The 20,292-nt window shown below is 43.0% G+C and overlaps 2 protein-coding genes across 2 annotated transcripts; one reads left to right on the forward strand and one right to left on the reverse strand.

Moving 5' to 3' along the window:
* Positions 1-2,807: 2,807 nt before the first annotated feature.
* Positions 2,808-5,503, reverse strand: LOC121281458 (late histone H2B.L4-like). Its single transcript, XM_041194404.1, has 2 exons — positions 5,400-5,503; positions 2,808-3,147 (listed from the first exon to the last, which is right to left on the reverse strand). Exons 1-2 carry the CDS (start codon positions 5,501-5,503, stop codon positions 2,808-2,810), a joined length of 444 nt encoding a protein of 147 aa, XP_041050338.1.
* A 488-nt stretch (positions 5,504-5,991) lies between these two features.
* Positions 5,992-7,590, forward strand: LOC121281210 (alpha-2Db adrenergic receptor-like). The gene has a single exon (XM_041193991.1). The coding sequence runs from the start codon at positions 6,243-6,245 to the stop codon at positions 7,506-7,508; it is 1,266 nt and encodes a 421-aa protein (XP_041049925.1). The 5' UTR covers positions 5,992-6,242; the 3' UTR covers positions 7,509-7,590.
* Positions 7,591-20,292: the final 12,702 nt, after the last annotated feature.

Consider the following 20,292-nt stretch of genomic DNA (forward strand, 5'->3'; position numbering starts at 1 on the left):
CAATTGGGCTGCTTTGTCCTGGATGATGTGGAGCTTCTTGAGTGTTGTGGGAGCTTCATTCATCCAGCTAACTGAAAACAATTTAATCACATTCCTGATTTGTGCCTTGTACACCGGAAGATATGATTTAAGAGCAGAAGTAGACCATTCAGCCATTTTAGCCTACTCTGCCATTCAATAAGATCATGGCTGATCTGATTTAGGTTTTCACACTGCTTTCATGCCTGTCCCTCATAACCCTTGACTCCCTTTTCTATCAAAAATCTGTCTAACTCTGACTTGAATAAATTCAATGACCCAGCCTCCAATGCTTTCCAGTGTTAGAATTCCACAGACTAACATATGACGGTTAGGCTTTGGGCAGTCATGTCAGCTGAGATGATTGGCCTCCAGCAACCTCAACCTTCCTTTGTGCTAGGTATGTCTCCTTCCAGTGGGAAGTTTCTCCCCAATTCCTGATTTCCATTGACTTAGATTTTGTTAGGGCTTCTTGATGTCACATTCTGTCAAATGATAGGCTTAGTTGTAGGAGACAGAGGGTGATGACAGAAGGATGCTTTAGTGACTGGAAGCCAGTGTCCAATGGCGTACCACAGGGATCTGTGCTGGGTCCTATTATTCACCATTTATATAAATGACAGATGACTACGTGGGGGGTAGGATTAGTAAGTTTGCGGATGACACAAAGATTGGCCGGGCGGTTAACAGTAAGGTTGAGTGTCTTGGGCTACAGGAAGATATAGATGGGATAGCCAAATGGGCAGATAAGTGGCAGATGGAATTTAACCCTGAAAAGTGAGAGATGATACACTTTGGAAGGAGTAATTTGACAAGGAAGTATTCAATGAACAGCCTGATACTAGGAAGTTCTGAGGAACAAAGAGACCTTGGCGTGTGTGTCCATAGATCTCTGAAGGCGGAGGGGCATATTAGTGGGGTGGTGAAAAAGGCATATGGGACACTTGCCTTTATCAATCGAGGCATAGATTACAAAAGTAGGGAGTCATTTTGGAGTTGTATAGAACCTTGGTGAGGCCACAGCTTGAGTACTGTGTGCAGTTCTGGTCACCACATGATAGGAAGGATATGATTGCACTGGAGGGGGTGCAGAGGAGATTCACCAGGATGTTGCCTGGGATGAAACATTTAAGTTATGAAGAGAGGTTGGATATGCTTGGGTTGTTTTCGCTGGAGCAGAGGAGACTGAGGGGCTACCTGATTGAGGTGTACAAGATTATGAGGGGCTTGGACAGGATGGATAGGGAGCAGCTGTTCCCCTTAGTTGAAGGATCAGTCACGAGGGGACGTAAGTTCAAGGTGAGGGGCAGGAGGTTTAGCAGGGATGTGAGGAAAAACTTTTTTACCCAGAGGGTGGTGACTGTCTGGAATGCACTGTCTGGGAGGGTGGTGGAGGTAGGTTGCCTCAAATCCTTTAAAAAGTACCTGGATGAACACTTGGCATGTCATAACATTCAAGGCTATGGGCCAAGTGCTGGTAAATGGGATTAGGTAGGTAGGTCAGGTGTTTCTCAAGTGTCGGTGCAGACCCGATGGACCGAAGGGCCTCTTCTGCACTGTGTGATTGTGTGATTGTGTGATTCTGTGAAATGCTGCCTTGATGTCAAGGGTAGTCTCTTTCACCTCACTCTTGGAATTCAACTCTTTTGCCCATTGTTACCAAGGCTATAATGGGGTCTGGAGTTGAGTGGTCCTTGCAGAACCCAAATTAAGCATTGGTGAGCAGGTTATTGGTTATTAAGTGCCACTTGATAGCACTGTTAATTATACCTTCCATCACTTTGCTGATGATTGAGAGTAGAAAGTGGTTGACTGGATTGGATTTGTCATGCTTTTTGGGAACAGGATTTTGTTGGGAAATTGTTCACATTGCCAGTGTTGTAGCTATACTGGAACGGTTTGGTTAGGGTTGTGGTTAGTTCTGAAACATGCCTTCACCACCATAGCTGGGATGTTGCTGGGGCCATATACAGTATCCAGTGCGCTCAGCTGTCTCTTGATATCATATGGATGAATCAAAATGGCTCAAGACAGGAGGGGACCTCTGAACCACATGGGATGAATATCTAACTCAGCCTTAAAAATCTTCAATGACCCTGCCTCCACAGCTGACTGGGGGAGAGGTCTACAGATTTACCACCCTCTGAGAGAAAAAAATCCTGCTCATCTCCTTCTTAAATTGGAGATCCCTTATTTTCAAACTGTGTCCCCTAGTTCTAGTTTCTCCCACAAGGGGAAACATCCTTTCAGCATCCACCCTACACAGATAGTCTTACACCAATATTGGGTAAAAAAAAAATGGAAACTATAATAAGGGGTATATTAAAAAGAATTACCTAGATAGCACTGTTTTAATGAGCAGCAGTTAGTAAGGATGAACAAAAGAAAATCTTAGAGAATATTAAAATTACAACCTTTAAAAATATCTTATTCTGACCAGCTCCTAAATAGTCTTTTGACAACGAACTTCTAAAACTGGATAGGGGTGTGCGCAATCGCTGACCAGTGTAAATTCCTGGCAGCTGGCGGATGAGGCAGGTTTTCAAGCTCGCCAATTTTCCATCCATTAAAGCGAATAGAATCAAAACTGTGCACTGCAAGATCAGAAGCAGCTGATCTCAAGCTGCTGGAATATGGGGCACGCTTAATTGCCCAGTAAACCATGCACCTTCCCCCCTCTAACAGGGAGTCATTGTAAATTTCGACATAGCCTCCTGGGGAAGAAGAACACAGGGCTGTCCAGAACCTGTGAAGATTGGGCTAATGTGCTTTTCAGTCCATTGTGAAATTTAACTGGTGTACTTGGTCACTGCCTTTGTCCCTTTCGACATGGTGTGCTTGGCCAGTTCACTAGGCAGCAGCAGGCGCACAGCGATCTGGATCTCCCGGGAGCTGATGGTTCTGCGCTTGTTGTAATGGGCCAGGCGGGAAGCCTCACCCGCAATGCGCTCGAAAATATCGTTCACAAATGAGTCCCTGATGCTCACGGCCTCGGAGGAGATGCTGGTGTCAGGGTGAATCTGCTTCATCACTTTGTAGGTGTAGATGGAGTAACTTTCCTTCCTGGATCTTCTCTTCTTGCTGCCCTTTGCTGGCAACTTTCTCTGCACTTTCTTGGCACTTTCTTGTCTTCAACCATGTTCACAGTCAGCTTCAGATACAGAATAAGGGAACCAGCTGAATCGACAGCAACATACACTCGGGGAATCTCCCAAATGTAGCATAGGCACTGAACACCTCACAAATGGGGTAATGGGGCATTTAAGGACTAGTCTTCCACAAGCTCCAATTTGATTCGCATGGTTGTTTCTTCCAAACGCCATTCATGTAACTATTTACACCCAGAGCCTAAGTGTTCATACATAATAATTAATTAGACATGTGAAAATCCTTTTTTGTTCGTCAGAATTCCTGATAGTTTTTTTAGGCACTAGACACTGGGAGTTTACATTTCCACTGCTGCTGTATTTAATGATCTGATCTTAACCTCAAACTGTCCCTTGATTTTTAACTTCTTCCTCTCTGCAACCCGCCTGCCACTAGTTCTGGAGCACAGCCACATAAAGATTTACTATTAATCTATAGCTTGAACAGAGTTTCCAGCAGGTGTAACTGGAATGACAATGTCCCTTATTTCTAAGAAAAAAACCCAGCCTCTCCTCTCTATTCCATTGCCTTTCCAGACTGCGTGTCGGGCTAATGTGTTGGTGTCCACCTAATCCCAGCTTCAACCCTACATCCCGAACACCAGCCTAGACTAATTCCCTAACATTGTCCATCTCTGCCTCTATCTCACTCCATTGCCCTGGAAAAACCCTCCTTGCAGCTATACTTAGCTTTCTCAATGTCCCCTTCACCCTCCTCCCCAGCTAAATTGCCCTTGAGAAGGTGGTGGGGAGCTGCCTTCTTGAACCGCTGCAGTCTTTGTGGTGTAGATGCACCCACAGTGCTGTTAGGGAGGGAATTCCAGGATTTTGACCCAGCAGCTGTGTAGATTATTATCTGAAAAGGAAGAATGTGCAGAGCTATGGAGGAAGACGGAGGAATGGCACTCGGTAAATTGCTTTTTCAGAAAGCCAGTGAAGACTTGATGGGCTGAATGGCCTCTTGTACTGTAACAATTCTGTGGTTCTGATACATTTCAAGATATCCTCACAGGCAACTAGCCTTGCATAAAACCCCCACTTCCCAATCCTTGGCAATCTCCACTGAGCCTGGTGTCTCTAAAGGCATGAATTTAAAATTCACCTTTCACAAAGCTCTGTGGACCTTCTTATTACAGCTTCAATAACCCAACCCCTGCCCTTTGTACCTTTCAAATTGCTCTTTTAAAATCAAAGCTGACACTCTAGTGCAGTACTGAGGGAGTGTTGCACGTTGGAGTTGCTGTCTTTCAAACCAAGGCCCCATCTATCTGCTCAGGTGGGCGAAAACGAACCCATGGTGCTATTTTGAAGAAGAACAGAGAAGTTAATCCTGATGTCCTGGCCAATAATTATCCCTAAATCAACGTCACAAAAGAACGATTATCTGATCATTTTCACATTGTTGTTTGCGGGAGCTTGCTGTGCGCAGATTGACTTCCGAGTTTCCTACATTACAAAAGTGAAACACTTCAAAAAGTACTTCTTTGGCTTGAGGGATCCAGCAGTGGCGAAAAACACATATAAATGAATTTTTTTCGTGCGAATTTCCTTCTTGCCCACCCAACAGAATCTTGCCCTTAATCTCCAAAGCTCTCTCCCTCAACCCTCCCCTTGCTATTGCTGTCCCACCTTTAAGAGTCTCTTCAAATCCCTGCTTTTGAACGGGGCTATTCTCTTTGCTTATTGCCGGGTCTATATTAGGTGAAGTATAGAAGTTGCTGTTTCTCTCTTACCTTGACTAAAGGTTATTTACAAACATGATTTCCAGATTGTCATCGAGCGGAATGGGCTGCTGAGGAAATCCGAAGCGTGTGTGTGATGATATTTACAGAGAGCGGATGCACTCGCCTGGAGTTTGTTCAGTACAAAGGCTTTTTCGTATATCACAGAACTGCCTGTTTCTATTCCAATCAGGAAATTGTGACCTCTCTGATCCCAAGGATCATTTAAGAAAATGTACGGAAATGGGTCAGAAACATAAACATTTCATATTGTTTATAAAACAAGGTTAGTGCAATAAGCTTTTAGCCACGGCTCCAGTCAGAGATGAATCGGTGTTGCGGCGAGTTTTGCTTGACTCAATTCTATTTATTTCCAATGTTACTATCGAGAGCGGAGAATAGTTGTGCGTTTCCAAGCCCATTGGAGACCGATTAAATGATTAAATTGTTTCATTCACACTTAAAACATATATATATGTATATATATATGCTGTGTTTCAGAATGCAGGCAAACGGAACTGAACCCAAATATTCCACTTCAGTGGGAATTGGACCCAGACCCCTGGCCGCCCCCAATCCCCGGCTGAGCTTTCGCCAGCATTTAAGTGATGGACTCATTTTAACAAGTTTACAGCTATTGTTAATCTTTTTATATTAAAACCACAATACAATTATTTCAAAATCATCTCTTCTTTACGGAGGCGTGGGTCTGTCTGAAGTTACTTAACCTCAAGTGATTAATGTGAAACAGCGTCAGATGTACAAGCGCAGCGGTGGAAGTATTTGCTCAACTCTGTTCTTGATATAAATAAGGCAAACTAAAAAATCATTAGAGTAGCAATAGCAAAGATCTGGGCAACAAACGTCTTGCCTTTTTAACTAGGGGTGTGAGCCGCAGTGGTTTCGATCACATCTTCCTGCTGGAATACCGACTCTCTCACACTGTTTCAAACATGCTGCACAGTACTTATTACGAGGGGAAAAACCCCCATGTCCTTGCTGAAGTCGAACACTGGTTGGTTGGCCGATTAGGTTGACGTCAGGGTCTGGGAGCTTTGTAAAGGTTGAGCGGGTAGAGAGAAATACAAACTGTTAGAGTTATCCGGGAGCTCTGGATACTGACCCTCCAACACACCAGCCCCTCCCAGAGTGAGGGGGCAACAGCACAAGGCAGCTGGGATTTTAGAATCGACTCTGTCATCTGAGATGCTTCGGGAGATTTGATCATTATGCCATCATTGAGACTGCCAGGGATGGAGGAGGCGAGAGGCAATGTGAGTGTTGGAGCGAATAGGGACGGCCAGGCTTGGAGGGTGAGCCCAGGGCTGCGAGGCTGCAAAATGGGGCTGAAAATGTGATGGGCATGGAGATTTGCGGCCAGCCTGATGCTAACCGATCCGAAGGGGAGAATGGCACCGACTCTGAGAAGCTGCTCCCTCACTACACCCCGACGGCCACTGCCCTGGTCAGCCTGGTGGTCACGTTTATTATCCTGCTCACCATGGTGGGGAACATCCTAGTGGTGGTGGCTGTATTTACCAGCAGAGCTCTGAGGCCTCCCCAGAACCTGTTCCTCGTGTCTCTGGCCTCGGCTGACATCCTGGTGGCCGCACTAGTCATCCCTTTCTCTCTTGCCAACGAGGTGATGGGCTACTGGTATTTTGGGAGTATTTGGTGCGGTATCTATCTAGCCCTGGATGTCCTCTTCTGCACCTCCTCGATTGTGCATCTGTGTGCTATAAGTCTGGACAGATACTGGTCAGTAACCCGTGCTGTCGAATATAATCTAAAGAGAACTCCCAAACGCATCAAATGCATGATTGCCGTAGTGTGGCTTATATCTGCAATCATCTCCTTCCCACCTTTGGTTACCATGGACAGCAGTAAGCAAGGGTGCTGTGAACTTAACGACGATACCTGGTACATCCTGTCCTCTTGCATCGTCTCTTTCTTCGCCCCGTGTATGATCATGATCCTGGTCTACTTCCGAATCTACAGGGTGGCCAAGCAAAGGACCTCGGTGGTGTCGGTAGCCAGGAACGGGGTGGAGAGGCAAACCTCCCACTCGGAGACCTGCTTCGCCGGCAAGGGGAAGGTCGACCCCGAGAGTCCCAGCAGCCAGAGTTCGTGCAGCAACCAGAGGCAGGAGGAGCTGGAAGACATCGACCTGGAGGAGAGTTCCTCCTCGGAAACCAAGCCCAGGGGCTCCAAGTGCCCCGAGCCCAGGAAGGTGCAGCCCCCCAGCTGCTGCCCCACGGCACAGCAGAACCGCTTGTCCTGGGCCAGCAACAGGGCATCTCAGTTATTCCTGGAGCCCAGAAAGCGTCCCGCCTCCAAACTGAGCAAGAGCAAAGTGGCCCAGTTGAGAGAGAAGCGCTTCACCTTCGTACTGGCCGTGGTGATCGGGGTCTTTGTGCTGTGTTGGTTTCCCTTTTTCTTCACCTACAGCCTGAAAGCAATCTGCAGGGAGAACTGCTCCATCCCCGACCCCCTCTTTAACTTTTTCTTTTGGATCGGCTACTGCAACAGTTCTTTAAACCCCATCATCTACACAATCTTTAACAGGGACTTCCGAAAGGCCTTCAAAAAAATCATTTTCAAAACGAATAAACGCACTTTGTAACAGTCGTATGTAAATCGGATGTCATATCTTAAGTGTGTGTGTGTGCCTATCATGTGTATTTGCGGTATATCAATATACTTAAACAGTTAAGAAAAAGCTAATACTAAAAAAAATAAAAGTTATTAACAGATAAAACTATACCCAATACTGCAATTGAATTTTTCTTTCAAAGACAGCGAGCTGAAAAATGATTTTAAGGTGGTTTTGATACCCATAATATACATTTTAGAGCGGGTTATGTCATTGAATGTTGTGTTTGTAGAAGAAAAAAATCCGCCTGAGCATCCTTTTCAAAACTGTGGTGGCAGACTGTTGAGGGATTGTGCGTTGGACAATACGGTGTGTATGAAGAGAAAACAAACTTGTATAATATTTGCCATGATACATCTTTTCCTAAGGGTTTTGGAATAATAGTGGTAAGTGTCAAAATTAATTCGTGATCAAGTGGACCTTTGGGGATCTGTCATGTAGATCAATCAGCAGATTTAACCTGCAGTATGTATAGTTAGTGACATATCAGCCATCTAACTCCTTGCCTGTGTAAGGTAAGGTACTTTAGCTAAATTGAGTTTTCACAGTAGGACAATTTATAAAATCAGATGATAAAGGGTTTCCCTCTGATGCTACAACAGTTTGAAATCTATTTATTATGCTGTGCAATATTATCCAAATGCTTAACATATTCCTTTGAAACAGGTTAATGTCTCTTAAAACTCAATTCGTACAAACACAGTAGGATCTCACACAGCAATATTATACGGCATAATTTCTAGCCTCCGAATTATAAATTGCGATCCTGCTTTACTTACAGTCCAGTTGACCATCCCCTTGCTGAACAGTTATTATCCTCAATCAAAGCCTTGTCTGATTTAAATTACTTTTTCTTGCTGAAGAACAGCTCTTGGCACAACCTTTAATCTATAAATGAAATGTGATTAAATTGTAAAATGTAGGAAACAGTATTCCCTGGATAAAAAGGTAAATATATCCTTATGTTATTTGATTGGAAAAAAAGAGAAAATTGGCTTCGTAAGTGTTTCAGATTGTAACCTTTTATGACATATTTTCAGATTTGTCATTCGCCTGACCATAAGTTAGGAGGAACAGGCATTGCTACTCCTTACAGTTTCTTAGAACCAATTTTTAACATGTTCAAATGAGCTGCAGCTTTGTAAAACAAAAAATGTTTGCTGATCAAAGTAATTGATATTACTGGTGTGCAATATGCTGCAATTCTGCAAGCACACTCAACTTGGACAAGTAGAATACTTCACATGTTAATGCAATGCTTTCTATCTGTACAAAGCAACCGTCAGTTTGCAAAACTCCTCACCCATGTAGTAGAATTCATCAGTGCACTTCTGCTGACATATCTTGCGTATATGCTAGCATTGAATTCATTTGGGTGAGCATAAGTCATTAAAGGTGGAAAGACAGATTGGGAGAGCAGTTAATAAAGCATACAGCATCCTAAGCTTTATTAATAGTGGCATAGAGTACAAGAGGAAGGAGGTTAAATTAAACTTGTATAAAACACTGGATCAGCCTCAATTAGACGATTGTGTCCAGTTTTAGGAAAGATGCGAAGCATTATAGAGATTGAAAAAAAGATTCATAAGCATGGTTCCAGGGATGAGAAATTTCAGTTATGCAGATAGATTGGAGAAGCTGGAACTGTTTTCCTTGGAGAAGAAGAGGTTGAGAGAAGATTTGATAGAGGTCTTCAAAATCGTGAGAGGTTTGGACTGAGTTGATAGGGAGATAGCGTTTTCAATGGTGGAAGGACCAAGAACCAGAGGGCACAGATTGAAGGTATTAGGCAAAAGAAGCAATGGAGACATGAAGAGAAACGTTTTTACGTAGGGAGTTTTTAGGATCTGGAATATGCTGCTTGAGATTATGGTGGAGGCAGGTTCTACTGAGTCATTCAAGATGCAATTGGATTATTATCTGAAAAAGAAGAATGTGCAGGGTTACAGGGAGAAGGTGGGGGAATGGTACTAGGTACTTGCTCATTTGGAGAGACAGTGCAGACATGACAAACCAAATGGCCTCCTTCTGCACTGAAAGAATTCTGTGACTCCACGATAAATATGCACCAAACTATCTAATAAGGAATTTGTGAGAAACTTCTTTATTCAGAATGGTAAGAATGTGAAACTTCCCATTGCATGGAATGGTTGAAACAAATCACATCGGTCCCTAGATAAGTTAGTGAGAGAGAAAGGAATAGAAGGATATGTTGATGGGGTGAGATGAAGTAAGATGCGAGGAGGCTCTTGTGGAGCATAAACACCGGCAAAGAGCAGTTGGACCAAAGGGCTGTTGATTTGTTATAAAATTCAATGTAAATGTATGCACATAAATATGCTGCAGAATTCAAAAGTCCTCCTGGTATTGCTCCAGGGAGCTCGATAACAATATGACAGAAATCTTGTTAATCCTTCAGAATTAAAATACTTTTTTTCCCTGTCATCAACTCAAAGAGGATTAGAGTTTAGGGAGAGGATAAGTATTTTTCTTTTCTATATGCTGACTGTGTAGGTTTACGACACAAATGCCAGATTGTCAACTGCCGCTGTAACAGAATAGTGTTGGGATTGGAGTTTGGGTTATGGCGAGGTGGGCGGTTGGGAAGGATGGATGGGGGGATGGCGATGGGGTGAGGGGGGTGGTGGTGAAAAGGAGGTGCAGCAGAGGAGGTGATAATGAGGAATCATGAGACCCAGAAAGTAATTGCATATGTGAAACTTTGAAGGGAGAAGAGATATGAGCAAGTTTAAAAAAATCACCAGTCTAATCACATCAGATTTATTTGCTGCTTTCCCAGCCTTAAGAAGATTCCTGAAATTATTTTGTGAAACCTGTGCAGTGATGAAGACTTCTCACACAACAGTATTCTGTGCAAATTGTTGTTAGTATGTCACGGTTGTTATCTAGAAATGTGATTTGGCTCTGAACCTGCTGTCGGTGACATGCGCTTAACAGTGAAAATATTAGCTGCACAAAGATTTGGCTGTTTAAAAGTCCTAAATTTATTACCTTAGGATATTTGAATTAGCAGCGTCAAAAACTGACAGAAAGAGAAAATATTAATTGCTGGTTAATTTATAGTAAATTAATCAGCATTCTTTGTGCCAATAACAAAAAATGAAGGGCAATCAGGAACATGCTGCAGAAATCAGTGAAATAAAATGGTCATGGATAATTCACCTTTTTTTCACTACAAGTGGTTTATATGATATGTATTTCTGGTTTTAAAAGTCTGTCTATTATTGCTAAGGCAGAAGCGGTATGTAATTGTGGCTCATCATTGAAATCAAAGAGGTTAAAGAACCACAATGAGATTGAATTTATTGTGGACAGTTGATTTGAAACCAGCTATGGAATTATTGACGCAGTCTGACATTGCTGTGAAATTACTTTTACAGTAGTATTCTAGATTTAGAGTAGGCTTATGAATCAACAATGAAGCAATAATCATTGACAGTGTAATGGAGTAGAAAGTTCTCTCAAAGAATGTCATTGTGGAAACACATCATCTTCCCCCCACCCACCCCCACTGCACAAAACTAAAATGTATAAGGATTTACATTTCACATTCACCTCTCCCCTCCCTACTGAAAGGGACTAGGTTTCTAACAGTCACTATAGAATTGGTAAACTATCTCAGTAGCAGTTTAGCCAACACATTAAGAAAGATTCTAGCACATTTTTGGTGCATCTATCCATATCTGTCTACTTATTTATCATTCTGTCCAGAAATTTGTTTATCTGCATTTACTTGACAATTCTTTTGCTTCTTCATTCATCCTTTACCTGATTGTCTGTCTACTGATCAATGCATACATTTTTGTCTATCAATTTGCATGCCTGTTTATATTTCTTTGGATGTCAGGTCATCTCCATCAATTGATCTATTCACCTCGATGTTGTCCCACTATCTGTATGTTTAAAGGTAGATTTAATTGAAACACACTTCTGAAGCAAGCAAGTAACCTAGATACAAAACCTGCACAAAAAGCTTTCTAATTTCCAATTTTTAATATCGGGTGCATTCAAACACATGAGAGAAACTTGAAATTATAACTATTAGTGTTGACAATGTGTTTATGCAAATGAACTATACAATGGCTAACTCTTCTGGGTGCAGTGTGTCTGAATCCTTCTTAGCAAGTTCATTTTAGCTTTATAGAACATTTTGGAACACAATTATACCCTTGTGCAGAAATAGTAATCATGATAGTCGGGTGAGCTGTGCTAAGTGAGAAAATAGTTTTAAGCAGTTTCTGTTACTTAATGGTAGCAGTATCGGGTGGTGCTAAGAAGGGTTCCTGATTATGTAATTGTGAGTCATCAGCATGCAATATACATTAGACATCATGCTGTGAAAATGACCATGTTTTAATTTTAGGCCTTAACCTGTGCCATTGAGTTGGGAAATGTAACATCAACATTCTTTCTTTTATCTCTGTCATCCTCATCAGTCCTTATTTTCTGCTGTATATTTTACATGTTTAAAAGTATATTGTCCACAACCTAACTTTTATAAAAAGATATCTGTATTGCCAAGTGCATAAATATCTCCCTTATGAGGAATTTTGGAACAAATCAGTAGAATATACTTTCCCTCAAAGTGACTTCAGTAATTCTGCAATACACTGTCCCTTGGGTTAGAGAAGTAATGTCAAGTGTGAAAAGATAAGACAAGGAACTATAATGCATGCATAATGAAATTCTAGGTCACTACTATAAGAACATAACTTCAAGCAGTATTTGTGAACAGATCTGTTAAAATAATGGACATTAAGATTAGCAAATTCTAAATGTGAGATTTTCAACAAGTCAGCAAAGCAGCTGGGCCATTGCCTCACATTAAAAACATTATTTAACTTGACCAAGTGACAGCCTGTCTGTGATTTAATCTACTGTTGTTGCACTGTTAGTGCTCACATGGCTCCTTGAAGAATACCTTCAGTTATTATCAATATTGAAAGCAAAAGATTGCAATTTCATACACAAGACTCCTGCTAAAATCAGGAGATTTGGCAGTATTAAGCTAAACGTTCACTCTAAGTGCCCTTGTTTACCTTGATGTAAAGACATACTTATTCTGTCTGCTTGCGACCACAGCTATTAGGTTGAGAATTGTGTTTATTTCCACTGACTTTCCTACTCCTGAACATTTTTAATAACTCTTGGTTCGGTCAGATTGGGTGTATACTATTTTGGAGAAAAAAACCTGCTGGAAATACCAAGCCTGTTGTGCTTTGATTGCAATTAAAATGCAGTTGCCAAGAGACCATCTTTCATGTTACTAATAGCTAAATGCCACAGCTAATGCCTCCAGAAGGATTATTGCACACATGTGCACACCAGCTGGTGGAGATGCTTTATGAAAAGCAATATGTGTTTCCTAAGGCATTTTGTGGGCCATACTTCGCTCTGAAAAATGGGCCTGTGCAAGTGAAAGATCACAACCCACCTGCGATAGGTTGCGTTATTGTGCGGAACTCTGTGGAAGGATTGACGGTCAATATCTATTGATATTGATTTTGTTCCGCCACATAGTCAGACTCCATGACCTCTTATTGACAGCATCATCCATGAGTGCCAGTCTCTCCCCAGAGGTGCCAATGCGGCTCCCTCACATTATTGGTTTCTATTCTGCATTCAGCAGGTAGTGTGGATGTCAATTGCAGCCCTTACTTTGGCAGCATAGGTACAAGGTAAACAAGGCTGCATTCTAATTCCAGAGTTTCCAAGATTGAGTTGTGTTTCCAGAGACATCTCCACTCAGTATAGGAATAAACATATTCCTGCTGGAGGAAGTTAGCACCATCCTTTCTGGCTGCTCCATTGGCCTGAGCTGCTCACTCACCTCTTAAGAATAAAAATGGATTATACGGACATTTCACAGCTAGTGGGGAAAGAAGTCAGCACAAAGTAAAATTTCAAGTGAAATCATATTTGCTTCCTTGTGGTTTTGCTGCTATGAAATTCAATCGGGTCCAAAGCATTTAAAAAAAAATTCACAGAATGTGGGCATCGCTAGCCAGGTCAGCATTTGTTGCCCATACCTAAATGCCCTTCAGAAGGCAATGGTGAAGGTGGTGGTGAGCTGTGTTCTTGAGTTGCTGTCGTCCATGTGGTGTAGGTACAACCACACTGCTGTTTGGGAAGGAGTCCCAGGAATTTCACCCAGCGACAATGAAGGAACAGCAGCGATTGAGTTCCAAGTATCAGGATGGTGTTTGGTGTGGAGGGGAACTTGCAGATAGTGGAGTTCCCATATATCTGCTGCCCCTGTTCTTCTAGGTGGCAGAGGTCATAGGTTTGGATGGTGCTGTTGAAGGAAGCAGTGGTGAAGAGAATGGTTGTTTAATGTGCTGCTTGGGCTGCCAATGGGCTGCTTTGTCCCGGATGGTATCAAAATTCTTGAGTTGGAGTGCACTCATCCAAGTGCCTTGTAGATGGTGGACAGGCTCTGGGGAGTCAGGAGGTCTATTACTCACAGAATTCCCATTCCCTGACCTGCTTTTGTAGCCACAGTATTTGTATGGCTGGTTCAGTTCAAGTTGTGGTCAATGGTAATCCCACCTCCCCCTTCCCCCACCACGCAAGGAAATAGATGGTAGGGGATTCAGTGATGGTATGTCAAGGGATGACTTTATTCTCTCTTGTTGGAGATGATCAGTGCTTGCCACTTGTATGGCATGAGTGTTAGCATGAGAGGCCTTGTGCAATATTGCAGAACTGTTTCAATAGCTAGTTCTGTAGCACAAATACAAACTTAGTAACTCAACTGAGCCAATTCCAAGATGGTGGTAACAACACTGCCTGCATTATAATAGTGACTACACTTCAAAAGTACTTTGTTGGCAGTAAAGCACTTTGGGATATTCTGAGGCCTTGAGTGGTCTGTATAAATGCAAATCTTTCTTTAAAACAAAATGTTCAAAAGTTCAATGGAAATATATATAGGATAAAACTGGACAGGTGACTAGATACACATAGTTCTTTTAAAATCAGTTTTATAAAGCATAATGATGTTGAAAATACCTATTTATAAATTTTTAACAGTTCTTACATTGGCTAGTACAATATAAGTTTGTGCCCACAACTCTTTATACAGTGAGTTCCCAGCTCCAGTTATCCTGCTAATGAGAGGCATTGAGCACAAGACAGGTGCTTTTCCATAGGAGAGAATCCAGAGTCATCTCTGAACCCCTCTTTCACATACTTGAGTAACCAGTTAGAGAGCAGAATAGGCAGAGACTCTTACCCAAAATCAACAAACCTTTGGCCAGTCTGTCAAATTTTCCATCCCACCTGTGACAATTCCTGCATGGGTGGGACCGGGAACTCTCAGCCTAGCATTTTCCATGTCTGGTCACAATTTGGTCAAAATGTGAATGTATAGCCTAGAGAGACTAGAGGAGAAGTGAGCATGCTTTGAAAACCTACAGAAGATAATTTAACATTGGACCATATTTAATAAAACACACCCTAAAGATACACCACCTAGTTCAAAATTTAATTCAGGTCTAACGTTCTGGGCTTCTTGTATCTTTAGCTGCTAATTGCCTTAGCTCACACATGCGGCATCTTAGAACATAGCCTGTATTAATCCAAAATCTGCAAGGACCCTGTTCGGCCTTGGAACCATTTCCCCCTTTGGAATCCCTTCCCCCCTTTGGAATCCCTTCCCCCCTTGGAACCCCTTCCCCCCCCACTGAGACTTCCCCCTACTCCTCCCCCTCCACCAGGCTTTCCACCCCCCCCCCCGGCTTAGTCCATCCCCCTTCCTGATTCCTTCCCAACAGCCTTACTTCTTCCGCCACCCTCAGTCCTTACCCCCTCACGACTCTTTCCTCCAACCTTACTTTTTCCTCCAGCTTTACTTCTTCCTCCAGCCTTACTCCCTCCTCTCTCCGCACTCCTTTCTCCTCCTGGATTCCCTTCCCTCTCCACACTACTTTCCCCCTCTGAATTCCTTCCCTTACACCTTCCACCACCCCCTTTACACCTACCTCCCCTGTTGCCGTCATCTCCTCCATTACCCCTTTCCACCAACACTCCCATTCCCCCCTCCCAATTTCCCCCCACTGACACCTCTGTTTCCACCCCCCAAGCTCACCCCCCAACATCTTTGTTCCCCACTTCCCAACCTTACAGCACCCACCACCCCCCCAAACCCTCGGCACCTCTTCCTGTCTTAATTGATCCTAGAGCCCCCCGGTGCACTTTCCTCTCCCAAATACAGCTGGACCTTCCTCTCCCCCCGCCTCAAGCATCATCCATTGTGAGCAGACCTTCCGTGAGCTGCTTCGCAGCAGAGCCACGTCCATGAGAATCCACCAGCATGCCATGGACGTTCCTCCAGTGTGCTGTTGCTGTCGGGCTCCAGCGTCTTCTGCTCCTCAGATGTCCGCGATGTGAGCAAGGCCTTGGCAGTAACTTTCAACTTCTGCACATCACTCCTGTCAAGATGTGTTCTGCATTGGCATGTTTTCCCGCTGACGTGGGCGGATGATCCACTGGGAGAGGATGATTCCAGTGGACTGGCCTTATTGTGATATGATGTGTTACAATGAGGTTCCTGACGTCCGATCACAGGAAATGTGGCCCCCATCGATGGGCTGAGTGGACAATCGCAAACCGGTTTCACAATGTCATGAAACCGACCATTGGCCTTCTTGCCAAATGTTCAATCACACCACCGAACATGCCTGATGCCAGCAGGCACGGAAAATTCTGCCCATGGGAACAGGAGCAGGCCATTTAAGCCCTTGATTCTGTTCTGCCATTCAATGAGATCATGATTTTTTGTTTATTAATTCATGCAATATGGGTTTTGCTGGGCCAGCATTTATTACCCATCCCCAGTTGCCCTTGAGAAGGTGGTGGTGAGCTGCCTTCTTGAATCGCTCAGTCCATGTGGTGTAGGTACACCCACAGTGCTGTTAGGGGAGGGTGGAATTTGACTCAGCAACAGTGAAGGAATGGCGATATATTTCCAAATCAGGATGGTGAGTGACTTGGAGGGGAACTTCCAAGTCTTGGTGTCCTCATCTATCTGCTGCCCTTGTCCTTCTAGATGGTAGTGCTCATGGGTTGGAAGGTGCTGTGGAAGAAGCCTTGGTGAATTCCTGCAGTATATCTTGTAGATGGTACACACTGCTGCGACTGTGTGTCAGCGGTGGAAGGAGTGAATATTTGTGAATGTGGTGCCAATCAAGCGGGCTGCTTTGTCCTACAACCTAACTGCACATAACAACCATAGACATTCCCCTGTCCACTACTTTAGTCATCTCTTCAAACACCTCAGTCAGATTCATCAGACATGGACTTAACCTTTAAAAATCCATGCTGGCTCTCTCCCTGATCAGCTGAAAATTTCAAGGTGTTCACTCGCTCTATCCTTACTTGTAAACTCTAGTAATTCCTCGACAACAGTTATTAGGGTAACTGGTCTCGCTTTCCCTTATTTGCCTTTGTCTCTCACTTTTTTTAAATAGCAGATTGGAATGCGTTATTTTCCAATCTAAAGGAATGGTTCCTGAATCAAGAGAATTTGGAAGGTTATAGAGTATTTATAATGTTCTCACCTACTTTGATAAAGATCTTGTGATACAGACCATCTGGTCCTGGGGATTTGTCACTCTTTAGTGTGATAATTTTTTTCATGACTGTTATTTTGCATCTGTGAAGTTTGGTACGTCACTGTGCTTGATTCAACATTAATTCCCTTGAAATGCTGCCTTTTCCTCTACTATAAATACTGATGCACTAAGTAATTATTCAACATGTCCACTATTTTATTATATTCATTGATAATATCAGTTTTATTAGTTTTCAATGGGCCCATATTGCTCCTAACTACTCCATTTTTCCTAAAATAATTGCTAAATAAATTGCATTGATCTTGATTTCCCTTTCAATTTCCTTTTCTAACTTTCTTTTCGTAGCTATAACTATCTGTTTTACCACACTTTACTGTTCTTTGTAGTGATCAGGGCCTTTTGTGACAATATGCAATTGTGCTATTGACATCTCACTTTATGCAAATACTTAAAGACAATTGGCCAAAACCTCTGGGAGTAGTCAGGTCACCTTTGATTAAATCAAGGGAAGACTTAATTTGCAATTGAGTGAAGCCAAATTCTTTGTTCCTGGAACTAATTTTAGCCATGATAATGAACTTGGAAAAGCTTGCAATCGGATGTTTCAATTATGAAGGAGCAAACAGCTTGAACAATGATAACAGTCCAACAGGCAGGTCACTTAAAAGACAGAAGCACACATAGTTCAAAAAGCATGCTTTTTACTCTGTGCAATATGGCATTTTTTTTTAGTTGGGCAAATGCCAAATAGTCAGCCAATGCTGAAAGCATGTTTGACACTTGCACTGTGGGCATCTCATGAGGGCAGTGGGAAGACAGTGGCAGATTTTTTTTTGAACTGTGATCTGGATGATTCAAAGTTTAGAGCTCTTAACATTCTGAGGAGAGATTTGCAGAGATTGGTTTGTTTATATGGAGAAAAAATTTGCTACATAGTTCCTGTGAAATACAATAGCCTCCATCACAAGGAATGCACATTCTACTGACCAAAACTTTAAAGGGAGTTACTAAATGTTGAGACATAGAAAGGGGCTGAATTTAATGAATGCTTTAAAAAGGGATAAGAGAAACAGGTTCGCATCTCAATATGTTGTGGGTTCAAGTCCGTTCAAATTAATGGAAGGAAAATATGCAGATTCTATAAGAGCAATCAAACTGCCCTGCGAGAATTTCCTCTAAGTGCTCTGCAGAGGCAATGCTTAATTCCTAGATGCTAAAGGCATAAATGTATCCTGATGTGCTGTGATATTGTGGAATGGCTATCTTGGAGCAGCTGGAACAGATATCTTGTAATAGTCAACAACCAGCACATCAGGTCAGGAGCATTCCACTATTAGCAATAGGATCTGTGGTATTGCTATGAAGTACAGCCGAGGAATTTCAACAACTCAACTCAGCGGTGCTGTCTCCAGAAAACAGATAAATCATCCACAATTTTAAGCTGCCTCGATGCTGTAAGTGGCAAGACCACCAAGTGAAACCACCGAGAATTCAGCCTGAAGCCAGCCAAGTCACCAACCTCTAAGAGCTGTATACCCCTTTAACTTTACTGGACTCTAAATTATTAAATCTATCCTCCCCACTCTATAATCTATGTGTGTGCGTGAACTTCGAGTGTGTGAGTGTGAAAATCAGAGCATTTTTTTAACATTACTTTATTTAGACCTGGTTACATATTTTAAAATCTCAAGAAAGCCTGCCTGATTGTGTCTTTCATGGTCACAGCACATAAATAGTTAAACACTCACGGAATTGGCAAATAAAGCCTTTTTCAAAAAAAATCTGTTGCGGTCAAGCAAGGCGCAGGAAAAGAGGAGAGCTATTCAACCCCTCCTCTCTGGATAGTAACATTATGGGTCAGGTGAATACCCCACAGACATTAAGGTGTAGATTTTAACTTTTACCACAAGGCTGGTGGTAATGAATCAGCCCCCATTATAGTTCCCATTCCAATTTCCTTTCCATCATAGTCAATTAAGTTCTGACAGTGAACGTTAAAATCTACCCAGACCTTACTGAAATATAGTTTTCGTGCACTGAATGCTGAATGTTATAGAACTGATTTTCCAGGCAACTTTTCTTGGTGGAAACATTGAACTTTATTTACCAGACAGCAGCAGCTACATCTATGCATCAAACTCTATGGACAGAATTTTTCGCTGAGCAGGTGGGTGCATACCCAACCTGGTCGAGCATAAAATGATGTGCAATAACGTTGGGTGAGCATCCCAATGTCATCGTGCACTTGCAAAATATTGCGTTCGGCAGCTTTGTGTGGGAGCTGGAGCTGTATCCACCATTAATTAACACACTAGTTAAGGCCCTTAACAACCAAACTGATGGCAATTTAACGTTGCCCGTGTGAGTTTTCACTCATTGCACGGGCAAAACAGGCAGGCGGGCAGGCCACAATTTGCAAAAACTCATCCCGGGCAGGATAAGAAGGGTCAGCAGCATTGTTAATGTGAGTAGTGAGGAGTTTTGGATGTAGTTTGCTGCTGGTGGCTTATTGAGACTTGGCAGCTTATTCTCTGATCGGCGCTTCATTCTTAGCATTTCCAGGCTTCATTTCTGGACTCATTGGTGTCTTCCAAGCCCCCTGAGGATTTGGACCATTTGGACCTTCCAGATATCAGGCAGCCTTCTGTTACCCTGGTAATGGGGATTATGGTCTCCACTGGAGGCACCTCCTCTGAGGTGGAAGAGAGGAGCAGAAGGGAGAGGAGGCCAGGTGTTTCAATGCAGCTTCCAGGGGAGCGACCTGTGGGAGGAGAGGCGCAGGTACAAGGGGCACAGGGCCAGCAGGAAATTCAAGGCGGAAGAGGCCACAGAAGATGCCACTACAGGCAGCAATGCAGCTGCCTCAATAGGTCTGAGGTGCAATGCCGAAAGAGGCTCTGCCTGTCAAGGGAGACTGTGACCTCCATTTGCCAGATGATTGGGCCTGAGATCAGTTCCGACTGTGTGGGTGGACACCCCATGCCAGTGGCTTTTAAAGTCACAGTGGCCCTCAACTTCTATGCCTCCAGCTCTTTCCAGGGATCAGTGGGGGATGTGTGTGGAGTCTCCCAATCAGCTATCCATAGTTGCATCAAGCTGGTGACAGAAGCTCTGTTCAGGCAAGTATTGACCTTTATTCTTTACCATACAGATAAGGC

The sequence above is a fragment of the Carcharodon carcharias genome, chromosome 8, assembly GCF_017639515.1.
Source record: "Carcharodon carcharias isolate sCarCar2 chromosome 8, sCarCar2.pri, whole genome shotgun sequence".
NCBI classification, from domain to species: Eukaryota; Metazoa; Chordata; class Chondrichthyes; order Lamniformes; family Lamnidae; genus Carcharodon; species Carcharodon carcharias.

Coding starts and splice junctions, on each gene's coding strand:
- LOC121281458 (XM_041194404.1), bottom strand. CDS start 5,503: ATGAGTCCATCACTTAAATGCTGGCGAAAGCTCAGCCGGGGATTGGGG. Junction 3,148..5,399: donor GAATATTTGGGTTCAGTTCC/GTTTGCCTGCAT, acceptor ACATGGTTGAAG/ACAAGAAAGTGCCAAGAAAG.
- LOC121281210 (XM_041193991.1), top strand. CDS start 6,243: ATGGGCATGGAGATTTGCGGCCAGCCTGATGCTAACCGATCCGAAGGG.